General features: G+C 44.1%; 1 protein-coding gene across 2 annotated transcripts in view; it reads left to right on the top strand.

The window, feature by feature from the left end:
* The window catches only part of LOC146629994 (glutamate receptor 2-like), a 119,680-nt gene extending 106,069 nt beyond the window's left edge, over positions 1–13,611 (top strand). For both annotated transcript variants that reach the window (XM_085355533.1, XM_085355532.1), the window contains exon 19: positions 13,477–13,611. In XM_085355533.1, the coding sequence (XP_085211659.1) occupies positions 13,477–13,611 (135 nt within the window). The remainder of the gene's footprint in view (positions 1–13,476) is intronic.
* Positions 13,612–14,732: the final 1,121 nt, after the last annotated feature.

Genomic DNA, 14,732 nt, shown 5'->3' with positions numbered 1-14,732 from the left:
ACCGTCACTCATAAGATAAAAGAGATAAAATAAGATAAACCTTTATTAGTCGCACACATGGGACCCATGGGTCTCTGTGCAGTGGCTGAAGTGCGTGGTGTAGAGGGTGAACAGGAAAGAGGCTTGTCCCTTGTGGTGCCCCTGTTTTGCTGATCCCCTTGTCAGACACACAATGTTGAAGACCCACATATTGTGATCTTCCCGTCAGGTAATCAACAATCCATGACACAATCCGGTCTTTAAGTCTGACATCATTAGCCGTGTCTGGGCCCTAACTCCGTTGCATATCTATAAGTCAAACGAACACTGCGGCATCACTGAAAGTTGAAAAACTGTCTAAATTCTTTCATCTGTAATAGAATGATCAGTGTGCTCTACCTGCTCTACCAGGTGTAACAATTAAGTTTAACATCCAGGCATCCATGAAAACAGATTTTATGACATTTAACTGAGTTAGAAGTTAGCAGGGAGTTAGCTCGCTAGCTTCCATCTAAATACATATAGCATGTGCTGACTGAGGGATTTTGGAAACAAATGAAGGCGTACAGCTCTGCTATCACTTCCAACATAAATGAAGACAGAAACTAAACAGCAGTGATGTTTGTAGAGTTATTGAAGTTGGGCTAGCTGGTATATAATGATATGCTACGTGATCGCTAGCGACACAGCTATGTTAGCATACTAAACACAGTGAAGCTGGAGGATGAACACTTTTTTCCCCTCGATAAAAGTTAACGTGAGGATTCTCGGTGGTCAGGGACAAATGGAATCGCATGGCACGCTGCTGTAAACGGACCAAACTTCAGTCAGAACAACTGAGATAATCGATTCACAATACGAGGTTAGTCATTCAAATACTGATGAAAAACTAAAAATTAAGTGAGCTGGGCTGTAGTTACATGGTAAGGTTTTAAAAACTGAGCTTTAAAATGAATAGCGGTAAGAAAATCCGAGAGAGGCCGACAGTGATCACTGACTGTTTTAGGGGCTTTTTGAGATTAAATAGAACAAGATACAAAGCATTAAAACATGTTAAAAACACGAAAGCCTTAATAAACGCAGGGTAGTTTGGGCCCGGAAGCAGGATTCGTCACGTCATCACTTAACGACCGGATAGAACAGGAGTCGGCAATCTGCGGCTCTTTAGTCCTTATAGTGCAGCTCCGCGTGGTTTGGGAAAATAAATTAGAAGTATTTAGCTGAAGTGTATTTTATTTATGTTAGTTCTTTTTTACCTTGTAGTTCTAAATTGGAAGATTATTGTGATATTGAAATATAAAAATAAAATTATATTCTTTTATTTTTTCATCGCTCAAAATAAGCGTCACACTCGCGAAAGCCGGTATGCCTGCCGAAACGCCGCGCATTTATCGAGACTTTCAACCCCAGGTAGGCCAATTATAGATCCACATTATGTCAGCAGCTATTCTCCACCATGAACTATGTTAAAGACAAACACCGCTCACGCCTCACAGATGGCAGCTTACAGTCCTGCGTAAAGATGAAAGTCACTTCGTACAGCCCCGATTTGCAGACGCTGTGCGCAGAGGTTCAGGAGCAGAAGTCCCATTGTAAACATATCACGGCAGACACGACGATGTTTGCATGAACATGCTTTTCAGCATCTCTTTAACGACCACTTTTCACACACGGTTGTTGACGCATACAGCCGGCTGTAGCTTTTCAGCTCACAGCCCGACACTAGTGATGGGATTTTCGGCTCTTTTTAGAGAACCGGCTCTTTCGTTTCGGCTCACTAAAAAGATCCGGATCTTTCGGCTCCGAACCGGCTCTTCAGGTTGTTTTGTTGCTTTAATTAATTTATTATTAACAACAATATAAAATTATGCACAAAAGGAATTACTAATGGTTCAAGGTTCAAGGTTCTTTATTATTCGTCACATGCATAGTTATACAAGTATAACACACAGTGAAATGTAGCCTGACACGCTCCTCGACATGTGCAAAAATTGGGGGGGGGGGGGTGTAGAGGAAGAACATTATATATATATACATATATATATATACACATATAGTATATACACTGGGTGAATGTGCAGTAGTAGCAGCAAGCAGGTGAATTCTGTACATTAATATGAATAGACATCTGACTATTTTACAGGATAGACAATATAAACATATTTAAAATTAAAGGAATTGAAATGTACATTGTGCCTTGGTTTAGTGTCTGGAAGAGTCCTGTCTCAGTCAATTATAGATGATGTGAGAGGGCGGGTGTGTGTGTTTAGGGCACGGATGGCTTGGGGATAGAAGCTCCTCTTGAGTCTCTCTGTCCTTGCCCGGAAGATGCGGAACCTTCTACCAGATTGCAGAAGTTGGAACAGTTTGTTGCCAGGATGGGACGGGTCCTTCAGTATCTGCGCTGCTCTAGTCCGGCATCTCCTGGTGTAGGTGTCCTGAAGCGGGGGGAGAGCAATCCTGCAGCAGTGTTCTGCTGTACGGATCACTCTCTGGAGAGCTTTTTGGTCCTTCACACAGCTGTTCCCAAACCACGATGTCATGTTCTGTGTGAGGATGCTCTCCACAGCGCCTGTATAGAAAATCCTGAGGATCTTTGGAGAGACCCTGAACTTCCTCAGTTGTCGTAGGTGATACAGGCGCTGCCTAGCCTTTTTGGTCTGGACCTGAATGTGGGCAGCCCATGTCAGGTCTGAGGAGATGTGGACACCAAGATACTTGAAGGACTGCACCCTCTCCACTGGAGCTCCATTGATGATAATGGGCTTGTAGTCTCTGTGCTGACCCCTTCTGAAGTCCACCACCAGCTCCTTGGTCTTGCTGACGTTCAGCTGGAGGTGGTTGTCCTGGCACCACGATGCCAGATTCTTCACTTCATCCATGTAGGCCGCCTCATTGTTGTTGGAGATGGCACCCAACACCACTGTGTCGTCAGCAAACTTCACAATGGTGTTGGAGCCATGGGTGGCCACACAGTCTGAAGTGTAGAGGGAGTAGAGCAGTGGCGAGAGGACACATCCCTGAGGTGCTCCTGTGTTGATGGTGATGCTGTTGGAGAAGCACCTGCCCACCCTCACCACCTGAGTTCTGCCAGTGAGGAAGTCCAACACCCATGCACACAGACGGCTGTTAAGTCCCAGATCCCTCAGCTTTGTGAACAGTCTGCAGGGCACTATTGTGTCGATGTTTGCATGAACATGCTTTTCAGCATCTCTTTATTGACAACTTTTCCCACACGGTTGCTGACGCATACAGCCGGCTGTAGCTTTTCAGCTCACAGCCCGACACATACCAACACAACAGCATAGATAGCGCAGACATAAAGTGTTTTCTTTTGCGTGAAAACCAGGTCCAAATGGCTCTTTGGGTGTTAAAGGTTGCTGACCCCTGGGATAGAAGCATCCACCTCCATCTTTGTCAGCTTATCACCTGTGAGGCTTGGCCTGATGGTGTTGAATGCACTGGAAAAGTCGAAAAATATGACCCTCACAGTGCCCTCTGGTTGGTCCAGATAGGTGTAGACACAATTGAGCAGGTAGATCACGGCATCCTCAGCTCCAAGGTGGGGCTGGTGAGTGAACTGAAGGGGATCCCGATGTGGTCTGACATTTCAAACAGTTGTGAGATTCAGTCTTCTGAACTGCTCATCTCACAGGTTGCAGGGACTCCTCTAGGCACTCCAATTTATGCTTTGTCAAGTCCCGTTCTCTCCACCTCTCTCTCTGGTATCTAATCAACCAATCAGGTGTGTTTGCATGAGATCCACCGATCTTCAGTCAGATATTATCATTCTCATTCTCTCTCTATCTCTCTAACATGGAAAATTGCGTTAATTTATTCAGTCCAATATGAATAAGCTTCATTTCATGTTTCATTCAGTTTAGGTTTCATTTGCACATTCAATTTAGCACAATCCCTCTTAATCCAAATACTTTTTCTCTTTAAAACTCTCTCAATCACTGTCAAAGGAGCTTGCAAAAAAAGCATCTGGACTTCTTTAAGTTGCTTGAAAATGTTTCACCTCTCATCCGAGAAGCTTCTTCAGTTCTAAGTAGAGATGGCACGATACCACTTTTTTATGTCCGATACCGATATCATAAATTTGGATATCTGCCGATACCGATATGAATCCGATACAGTGTTTTTTAATCAACAAAACTGTTTTTTTAAATATCTTGCTGCATTTTGTACAAGTTCATACTCAAGTTTAAAACAACAACTACACTAAAGCTATTCTGCTATACCTGTATGCAAAAAATTTTTTTTTCATAGTTCAGCAATACTGATCAATCTAATAAACTTAAACCTACACCATCCTCCCTATTCTGGTATTTTAAAGAGTACTTAGCATAAATATTAAGCAACCTAACTAATAGGGTTCCAACAACAAAAATAAATAAATAAAAAATAGGGAACCACCCCTCACGCGCCACCTCATGATGCTTAATCGACGTAATCAACCTTAATTTGATGCAGTGTGAAAAAAAATGCACAGAAATCAATTATTTTTCAAGAAATATTAAATAGATTCAACATCTTTGTCACGGATTGCCAGGGCAAGCCGTGTGGAATGTAGGAAGGACCCAAAAGGCAGCAGCTCTGGTGCAGGTGAGTGTTTATTAACAGGGGTGGGTAAGTACAAACAGCGGTGGCGACAAAACATGAAACTGGAAACCTAAACTGGGTAAACTAATAAGACAAACCAGAACGAGGATGCAGGGAGGTCCGGAGAAATACATATGGGAAGACGCAGGGAGACCAAGGGGAAACAACACAGACGAACCAGCAATTACTAAGACAGAAAATACAACTTAAATACACTCAGAGAACACAGGGAGATTACACACAGGTGGGAAACACAGCTGGAGTGATTAACATAACGAGACTAGGGAGGCAAACTGAAAACACTCATATAAGACGCAGACCTTCACAATAAAACAGGAACACACGGGCAGAACAGAGTAAACACTAAACAAAGGAAGAACAGAACCAAAATCGAAGAGAAAACACAAAATGCTGGGTCAAAAGGACCCAGGATCATGACAGAACCCCCCCCCCTCAAGGGCTGGCTCCCGACAGCCCAAAAACAAAACAAAAAAAACAGAAAACAACCCGACCAGGGCGGGCGGAGGGGGTCCAGGACGGAGGGCTCGAGGCAAAATAAAACAGGAGCACCAGAAGGCCAGAAGACAAAAAGAAAAACAAAACACAAGTCCAAAACCAAAAGAAAAGCACACCAAAGCACAGGAAAACCGAGTCCAAAACAGAAAAGACCAGGGGGCCGGCCAGGGGGCCGACAGCACAGGAGTCCAAAACAGAAGAGTTCAGGGGGCCGGCCGTGCGGAAGGCAACGGCGGCCACTCAGGCGATGGCGGTCCGGGGGCCGGCCGCGCGGAAGGCAACGGCGGCCACTCAGGCGATGGTGGCCGGCCAGTAGCCCAGCCAGCGGTCTAGAAAACGGCCGCTTAGCTCCAGACCCAAACGAGGCTGAGGCCACAGCAGGCGGAGATGATGAAGCCGGGCCAGGCGGAGATGATGAAGCCGGGCCAGGCGAGGACGATGATGAAGCCGGGCCAGGCGAGGACGAAGCTGAAGCCGGGCCAGGCGAGGACGAAACTGGACCAGGCCAAGGTGAAGCTGGACCAGGCGAAGCACAGGCAGAAGCTGGGCCAGGCGAAGCACAGGCAGAAGCTGGGCCAGGCGAAGCACAGGCAGAAGCTGGACCAGGCGAGGATGACGAAGCTGGACCAGGCGAGGATGACGAAGCTGCAGCAGGGGGCTGGACGGGCTCCTCGGACCCTCCAGCGGAGACAGGAGGCTGAACGGGCCCCTCGGACCCTCCAGCCGACGAGGCATGAGGCTGGCGTGGTTCTCCGGAACCACCAGCTGACGAGGAAGGCTGCTGGACGGGCTCCTCGGGCCCCCCAGCTGATGAGGTAGGAAGCTGGACGGGCTCCTCGGGCCCTCCAGCGGAGACATGAGACGAAAACCGGAGCGGTCCTTCGGACCCTCCAGCGGAGACAGGAGACGAAGGCCGGAGCGGTCCCTCGGACCCTCCAGCGGAGACTAGAGACAAAGGCCGGAGCGGTCCCTCGGACCCTCCAGCAGAAGTCAACACTAAGCCAGCAGTCATGGAGTCTTCTGGCAAACACGAAGGCAACTGGCAATGCACTGAGCACTGGCTCTGCCCAGGCAACGCAGACATGGTGCAGTTCTCAGGTGGCTGTATAGACTTCAGGGGTCCAGAATCAGCTGGGGACTGAGACCTAGCCTCTGGGGAAGCCCTGGAGCGGCAAACTGTGCCAATGGCGGCTGAACCGCGAAAAGCCCCTTGAGGTGATATTAGACTTTCTCCCTGCATGGAGTGAATGAGTGAAACCGGGGATACTGGAGCCGGAGCTACTGGGACCTGCGCTACAGGCGGCACTGGAGCTACTGGGGCCTGCGCTACAGGCGGCACTGGAGCTACTGGGGCCTGCGCTACAGGCGGCACTGGAGCTACTGGGGCCTGCGCTACAGGCGGCACTGGAAGGGACACGGGTGGCTCTGGGGCCTGAACTGAAAGGGACACGGGAGACTGAACTGAAAGGGACACGGGAGACCGAGCTGAGGGGGACACTGGAAACCGAGCTGAGGGGGACACTGGAAACCGAGCTGAGGGGGACACTGGAAACTGAGCTGAGGGTGGCTGCGAGGGAGCTAACTGAGCTGAGGGTGGCTGCGAGGGAGCTAACTGAGCTGAGGGTGGCTGCGAGGGAGCTAACTGAACTGAGGGTGGCTGCGAGGGAGCTAACTGAACTGAGGGTGGCTGCGAGGGAGCTAACTGAGCTGGGAGTAGCTGCACAGGCGATACGCAGCTCGCGTTGACATCCGCCACACAAAACACAGCCCCTGAATGAACAGTCACGTTGTCTGGAAAAGACACAGAGTCCTCACTCACCACAGCCGGTAAATTAGAAGTCCGAACGTCCGGCTGTGGGGTGGCGCGTCGGCGGCGCGATCGGCGTTTCCTCCCCGCAGACGGCTCCGACGGGCCGGGCAAGATCACATCCGGCGAGTCGGGCAGCGAGGCAGGAGTGGCTGAGAGAAGGTGAGGTGTGTGCTGGAGAAAAGCCTGCATGGTCGGAGGAAGCGATTTTAGAAGCCATGGCAGGCCGGAAAAGAGCCGTTGTAGCCGGCTTTCGACGGTGCGGCGAAGCTCCTCTGGAGGGTTTTCAAGCCACAGCCCGAGGAGAATCTCCACGTTATATGTAACGTCGTCCTGGAGCTCCTCGGACGGATTTACTGCTGCTGGGTCCATGGTGGCTGGTTCGTACTGTCACGGATTGCCGGGGCAAGCCGTGTGGAATGTAGGAAGGACCCAAAAGGCAGCAGCTCTGGTGCAGGTGAGTGTTTATTAACAGGGGTGGGTAAGTACAAACAGCGGTGGCGACAAAACATGAAACTGGAAACCTAAACTGGGTAAACTAATAAGACAAACCAGAACGAGGATGCAGGGAGGTCCGGAGAAATACATATGGGAAGACGCAGGGAGACCAAGGGGAAACAACACAGACGAACCAGCAATTACTAAGACAGAAAATACAACTTAAATACACTCAGAGAACACAGGGAGATTACACACAGGTGGGAAACACAGCTGGGAGTGATTAACATAACGAGACTAGGGAGGCAAACTGAAAACACTCACATAAGACGCAGACCTTCACAATAAAACAGGAACACACGGGCAGAACAGAGTAAACACTAAACAAAGGAAGAACAGAACCAAAATCGAAGAGAAAACACAAAATGCTGGGTCAAAAGGACCCAGGATCATGACAATCTTTCTTCAACAAAATTGCAGACTGCACAGATGGTACCTTCCCAAAGGAAAAAGTACTATAGCTTACTAGGGTATATATATTAGACTTAATAGTTACTATATACAGTAATTGACTTCTATTCATTTTACATCAAATTAAAACTTTGGGTGTCAGATAATTATTTATTAAAAGCTAGACATTTTAAATGAGAATAAGAAAGAAAGGTATGTCTTTGTGCCCCCTTTTCCCTGTTAATGCCCTATCGGCCCCCCTGACTAAACTTTGCTAGATCCGCCCCTGCACAGTTACCAGCCGTCAGCTATGTAGAAAAAGATCCTCGAGTAGAAAGTAATATTAAATCAATTCTAACAACAGCTTATCAAGCTTAAATGTGCTGCTGTTGTTCAGCCGCTGGTTTCCTCTTTCTGGTGCAAAGTGGGCCAAAAACAAACCAGAGAGATGGACTCGCGACAGAAAAGCCGATTATCTGATCATTAAGCAGTTTCATGATTGAAGTAGCAGCAAGAAGAGGCAGTCGCTTGTTAAGCTTAACGCAGGAATGCTTTACAAACATTCAGAGATGGACTTACACACTTGCCTTACTTCTCTCGGGATAACTTTGTCGGAGATGAAATGCCGGGTTGCTAGCGAAGCTCCACATGCTATCCAGACCACCGACAGGTCCCGCATGCCACAGCCGCTCTATCACGTGACCACACTGCTCCGACGTGCTAACGTTCTGAGGAGAGTTACGGCGTGTTGCAAGTTTTGTGAGGTGCTTTCGTGATATTTAATGGATCGGATTACATTTTTTATTTTTCTCCGATATCCGATCCAGTAATTTAGGTCAGTATCGGACCGATGCCGATACGTAATCTCGGATCGGTCCATCTCTAGTTCTAAGGTCAAATGGTTGAGAGTCCCAGATTTAAACCCAGTGGGAGTACACCCCCAAAGAGGGACAAAAGGACCCCCTGATGATCCTCTAATCACATGAGCCAAGGTGTGAAAACGGGTGTGGGTCCCAATCAGCCAGGGCTTCGGGTGAGCTCATTGTGAAACCTTGTCCCACTTTATCATGCGATTTCCTGAGGTCAGATGGCCCAGGAAATGGGCCTTTTGTCCCTCTTTGGGGGGGATACTCCCACTGGGTTTAAATCTGGGACACTTTTCTTTGCAAGCTCCTTTGACTATGATGACCTGGATGACTGAGAACCTTCACAGACATCTCTCAATCACTATTTATTCAAGACTTTTTTTTCCCCAAATTGAATATATTTTATAGATTCTTTTGGGTGGGGGGCTTTTAGCCTTTATTTGATAGAGACATTGTAGACAGACAGGAAAGTAGGGAGAGAGGAAAGGGAAGACATGCAGCAAAGGGCTGCGGGTCAGACTAAAACCCAGGCCTACTGCTTTCTAGCCATATGGTGTATAGTGCCCTGCTCACCCACTGATCTACGCCATCACCCTTCAGTTGTGTATTTTTAAAGTCAGAAATTCAACGATCAGAGTGGCTCTTGCTTCATTCCCTCACACACACACCCTCATGTTTCTCAAGGCCTTACCTACCCAGCCTCTCAGTTCGACCTGAATTAGGCCTGTCTTTAGAATCATTATTATATTGCCTTACTCTCATCCTTTTGGCTAAACGTAAACAATATATATTTAACTGATTATATTCTGATCAGTAGTGAGCATAATTAATTACAACATTTAACATTATTTTTCTTGTTAAAAATTATAGTGGATCATGTCTACACACACAAAATGTGTAGATGTTAGAACAGACATCCTCAGACTACATTTCTCTGTTAACATACTGTTCAAACTCATATTTTAATTTATTTTTTTGATTAAGAATAAAGAAAAAGGATATTATTGGCAAAAAACACAAATAACAGAGTGCTTAAATCACATATAAGACCGGATGTTGAGCCTCTCAGTTAACTTCTGGCTGAAGTGGAGTCGTGAAATTTCAGCCTGCATGATACACCCTGTTGGCCAGTCTGGTCTTTAAGTGATCACGTATGAACCCTGCTTCCAGGTCCAAACCTCTCTGCATTTATTAAGGCTATTGTGTTTTTAACATGTTTTAATGCTTTGTATCGGTTCTATTTAATCTGAACAAGCCCCTATAAAAGTCAGTGATCACTGTCGGCCTCTCTCAGTTTTTATTACTACTGTTACCATCATTTTAAAGCTCAGTTTTTAAACCCTTACGATGCAACTACAGCCCAGCCCATGCAGCAGTATATGGATTATCTCAGTTGTTCTGACTGAAGTTTGGTCTGTTTACAGCATCCTGCCATGGGATTGCATTTGTCCCTAACCATCAGGAACTCTCACGTTAACTTTTATCGAGGGGGAAAAAGTTAGCGTTCATCCTCCAGCTTCACAGCGTTTATGTTAAGCTAACACAGCTGTGTCACTAGCGATCAGGTAGCACATCATTATATACCAACTAGCCCAACTTCAGTAACCCTACAAACGTCACTGCTGTTTAGTTTTCTGTCTTCATTTATGTTGGAAGTGATAGCAGAGCTGTACGTTTTAATTTTTTCCAAAATCCCTCAGTCAGAACATGCTATATCATGTTTAGGTGGAAGCTAGCGAGCTAACTTCCTGCTAACTTCTAACTCGATTAAATTTCATAAATTCTGTTTTCCTGGATGTTAAACTTAATTGTTACACCTGGTACAACTGATCACTGATTAAAGATGAAAGAATTTAGACAGTTTGTAACTTTAAGTGATGCCGCAGTGTTAGTTTGACTTTGGGACCTGAAGTGGAGTTTGGACCCGGAAACGGCTATGTCAGACTTAAAGACCGGATAGCACAGAAGGGAGTCGCTGTTAAGCCAGGCTCTGACTGTTCCTGTATGGAAATCTCATTCTTGATGATCCATATGTTTGATTTAGCAAAGATTTTACATTGCAGACCCTTCCTGCTGCAACCCTCCTCATTTATCTGGGTTTGGGACCAACACTAGGAGGACACTGGTTTGGCCTCACCTCGTCACATACACGTGCCCTGGTGGCTGGGTTAGTTGCTGCCACTAATTATTTTCTTTATAGTATACTTAAAGTTTGACATAGCTTCTTTCCTAATGGTAAGTGGACTTGTTCTTATATAGTGATTTTCTACTCTGCTTGAGCAATCAAAGTGCTTTATACAACATGCCTCATTTAGCCATTCATATATTCATTGGAGAGCAACTTAAGGTTTAGTGTCTTGTGCAAGAAGACTTAAGAGCAGCCAGGGATCAAACCACCAACCATAGAAGATAATTAGTAGTTGACTTACTGGCCTACAGCCACTATCCATTAATACAATGTATCAATGGAATTATATACAGTATATACAATATATAATATTAAGAAAAGCAAAACATTTCATATCATTTCATGCAGTCTTTTGAAAATCTTATATCAAGTGCTGTATTGAGTGTTATACAGCACTTATCAACCCCAGTGTCAAAGAAAAGCTGGAACACTATATGAAATATAAATAAAAACAGAATGCAGTTATTATTAAACCTCAACTTTATTCAATCACTCACTGAAAACACATCAAGTATTTAAAGTAGGAGGAACATTTTGCAGCTAATGTACGTTAATGAACAGGTCACATGATTGTGTATAAATAGTATCTTAGAGAGGCAGAGTTTCTCAGAAAGAAAGATATCAGAGGTTTGCAAAAATACAAATCAAAAACAAAAACTTGTAAAATTGTATGACAATTTTAGAATAATGTTCTTCAGTGTAAAATTGCAAAGAGCTTAAATATCTCATTATTTACAGTAAATTTAGTTAAAAGTTTCAAAAAAATATTGAGAAGCCTCTGTGCACAAGAACCTGAAATCAATATTGGATGATCATCATCCTCAGACTGACAGACATTTACAGAAATCACTATTAGTGAATACAGTTCACAGTACATTGCAAAAATGCAGGTTAAACCTCTATCATGAAGAAAAGAGACCACATGTGAATGTAAAAACAAAAAATCAGCCCACTGGGTGGCCAGTCCAGCTGTGCATCAGGCTAAGTTAGACTCATATTAGCAGTCAGTGGGCTGCATGCAGCACACCCCTATTTTGCTACACAAGGAAATAAGGTTACCTGGAGGTGAAGTGGAGAGAGTGGTAAATATGTAAGAAAGAAGCTGTTTAAAGCAAAAACGAAGTGAAAGAAACTTAAAATAGTGTCCGAGGTCCAAGGAGCAAGCCAGAAAAAAACTGCTGCTTTTCAGAATGTGTCCACAGGAGTAATGACCACTTAAAAATAAATAAATAAACCAAAAAGTGAGGCTCCAGCTCAAACAACAGGTTGCTGAATATTGTTTCCCCTGAGACACTCTGCCTCAAGTAAATGGACTGGTTCTCGTGTAATGCTTTTCTGCTGTATCTATATAAGCGCTCAAAGTGCTTATTAAAATGTTGATGCCGTAATAATTGTTATTGTAATTCTGAGGGTTTTGTGGCATACAATGTTTTGGGAAATCAATAATAACAATTAGCAGTTGTAGCAGAAGCACTCATTTCAGCCTTGTGATTAAATTCTAAAAGACAACCAGGTTATCATTTGTTCACATACATGGTCTGAAGGACTTCTGTACTTGTGTAAAAAACATTCAGACACACGAGTTACACACAGATTTGTTCATATGTGTACCAGCCAAGCGGGCAAATGGTAAAGGTAAGGTCAAGCTAAGTAGCAGATTATGCTGAAAAACAATGCCTCCTAGGTTTGAAAGAGCCTATAGGAGCCCAAAGACAGACATTGGGGCAAAGAAATTTTTCCCCACAAATAAAAACACAAGTATAAATTGGAAGTACCTCTGTACCTGAAATAGTAATAGGAACAAGAGTGATAACAATTGTTAAATATTACCATAAAAAAGACAAAAAAAGCAGATGAGGGGATATTCTAAAATCTCAATAAAACAGTCAAAAAGCAAGGCATTACCACACAATCTATGCTCTGTCCACGTCTAGTCCAGCAGCTGTTTCAAAGCCCAGCTCCTTCTTGTTTCGCAACAGCTGAATGCACAGCTGTCCAACAGTCTTTCCTTAACTTCAGCAGCTCCCTCCTAATGCTACATCCAGGTCTGGACCCCCTGGGGGGCTCTAGGACAAAGTCACTGGTTCAGTGACAGTCCGGCTGCCACAACTCTAAAGCCAATACAGCCAATAGCACACCCTGGTACCCCAACAATAGTTGTTATATAAGAAAGTGTAATAGGCTGTTCACAAGGTTGTTGTAATCAGTCATATCAGCCATATCAGCTAGTATTGGACCCTTGATCAACAATGTCCAGCAGGTAGTACCAGCGATAGCACAATTCTACATTCCTCAGTTAGTATGTTAAATATTAAAGTTTAAAGAAATAGGAGGCTTAAAAGGGTTTCCAGGAGAAAGCACGTTCTCTTAAAAAAGGCTATGTTAGCAGCTGTACAGTATTACCTGTGAATAAAGGATTGAAAAATGAAATTAGGTATATAAGTGGGGAACTTAAAGGGTTTGGTGAGTGCAACAAAAAAAAGATTCAAGTAGTCCAGTGCCTATGAAGTACAGTGGCAGATTCCTCTCAGTACTCTGGTTAACTGGTGATTCTAACCCTGTCTATGCAGCTTTAAGTTACGTGTCATTGATGAAAATGTGGTTAATGTGTTTTTGTCCTTATACAGATGAAATTCACGGATGCAATGCGCTCCAAAGCCCGTCTGTCTATCACAGGATCGACCAGCGAGAATGGTCGTGTTCCAGTGGCTTACCTCCGTCCTGGATTACCCATGAGTCTCAGCATGACTGATCTCTCCTGACTACATCCAAGCCAGTGCCTTACAGCTAGAAAGACTGGACAGATGTCTACCCACCACTTGGCTGTCAGGCTTCAGCAATGACCTGCCCATCAATGAAGAGAGTCACTTGACCATCAGTGAGAAGAATGGCTGTTCATATACAAATTCATGAAAAGCAATCAAGCACAGTGGACAGTTTTCTAATCAAACACACATCATTATTTAATGGATTTCCCCCCCTCTTGTACAGACAACAAGAAACAATGATGCTAACGCAATAACAATATTAATCAGGAATGTGATCAGGAGTTATAAAAGCAGACTGATGAAATGAAATATCACATCCATAAAATATTAGTAATTGTGGTAGCAGATAATGATATTGCTATTGTTCCTATTTTTTCTCCTTATTTTTCCCTGAAAATCCCTAATGAGTGGAAACTTTTACCAGATTAAGGGATGCATGGACTGGCAACCACGGGTACACAGTATAAACACTTCTACAACACAACACTACAAAAACATACAAATTTTATGCAGGAATGGGCTGAAATGGGTTAAAAAGTACCTGAGCAAGGTGTGATACCGAAAGCATCAACAAATGCAATCTGAGAAAGTGAATATCCCTGGCTCAAACTGACCACTCATCAGTATTACGATTAAAATGAAGCAATTACTAATGTTTATAATGCATTTCATGAAATGTTGTCCACTCCAAGATATGTTAAATAATTAAACAAAATTCCCCAAATATTTAGTGTTTAATCCAATTAAAATTTTTAATTGGATTCTTGGTAACATGAATATTTTATAGTCTTTGCAGAATTACTGTAAATATGTTTACACTTTCCTCTTGTTCATTGGGCAATAGCTTAACAGTGATTTATGTTTGACTGTGTGACACACAGCTCTAAACGTTTAATGATCAGCATATGAAATTATAAAATAGACATAATAAATCATGTTGAATCCGTTAAATATATTTTAACACCTTGTGTAAACAGCACATTGGCAGTTTTTACATTCCTTGTTTTTCATGCTGGACTGTTAACTACAGGATCATAGATTTAACCATTATTATATACACAAAATAGAGTTAGGAAAACTAGATGGAGATTCAACCCTGGTTATGGAAAAATCAC

Source organism: Diplotaxodon limnothrissa, linkage group LG6 (assembly GCF_057381915.1).
Source record: "Diplotaxodon limnothrissa isolate DT_005_m linkage group LG6, D_limnothrissa_male_GT1.1, whole genome shotgun sequence".
In the NCBI taxonomy this organism is placed as follows: Eukaryota; Metazoa; Chordata; class Actinopteri; order Cichliformes; family Cichlidae; genus Diplotaxodon; species Diplotaxodon limnothrissa.
This window is presented reverse-complemented; position numbering and strand designations above follow the sequence as displayed.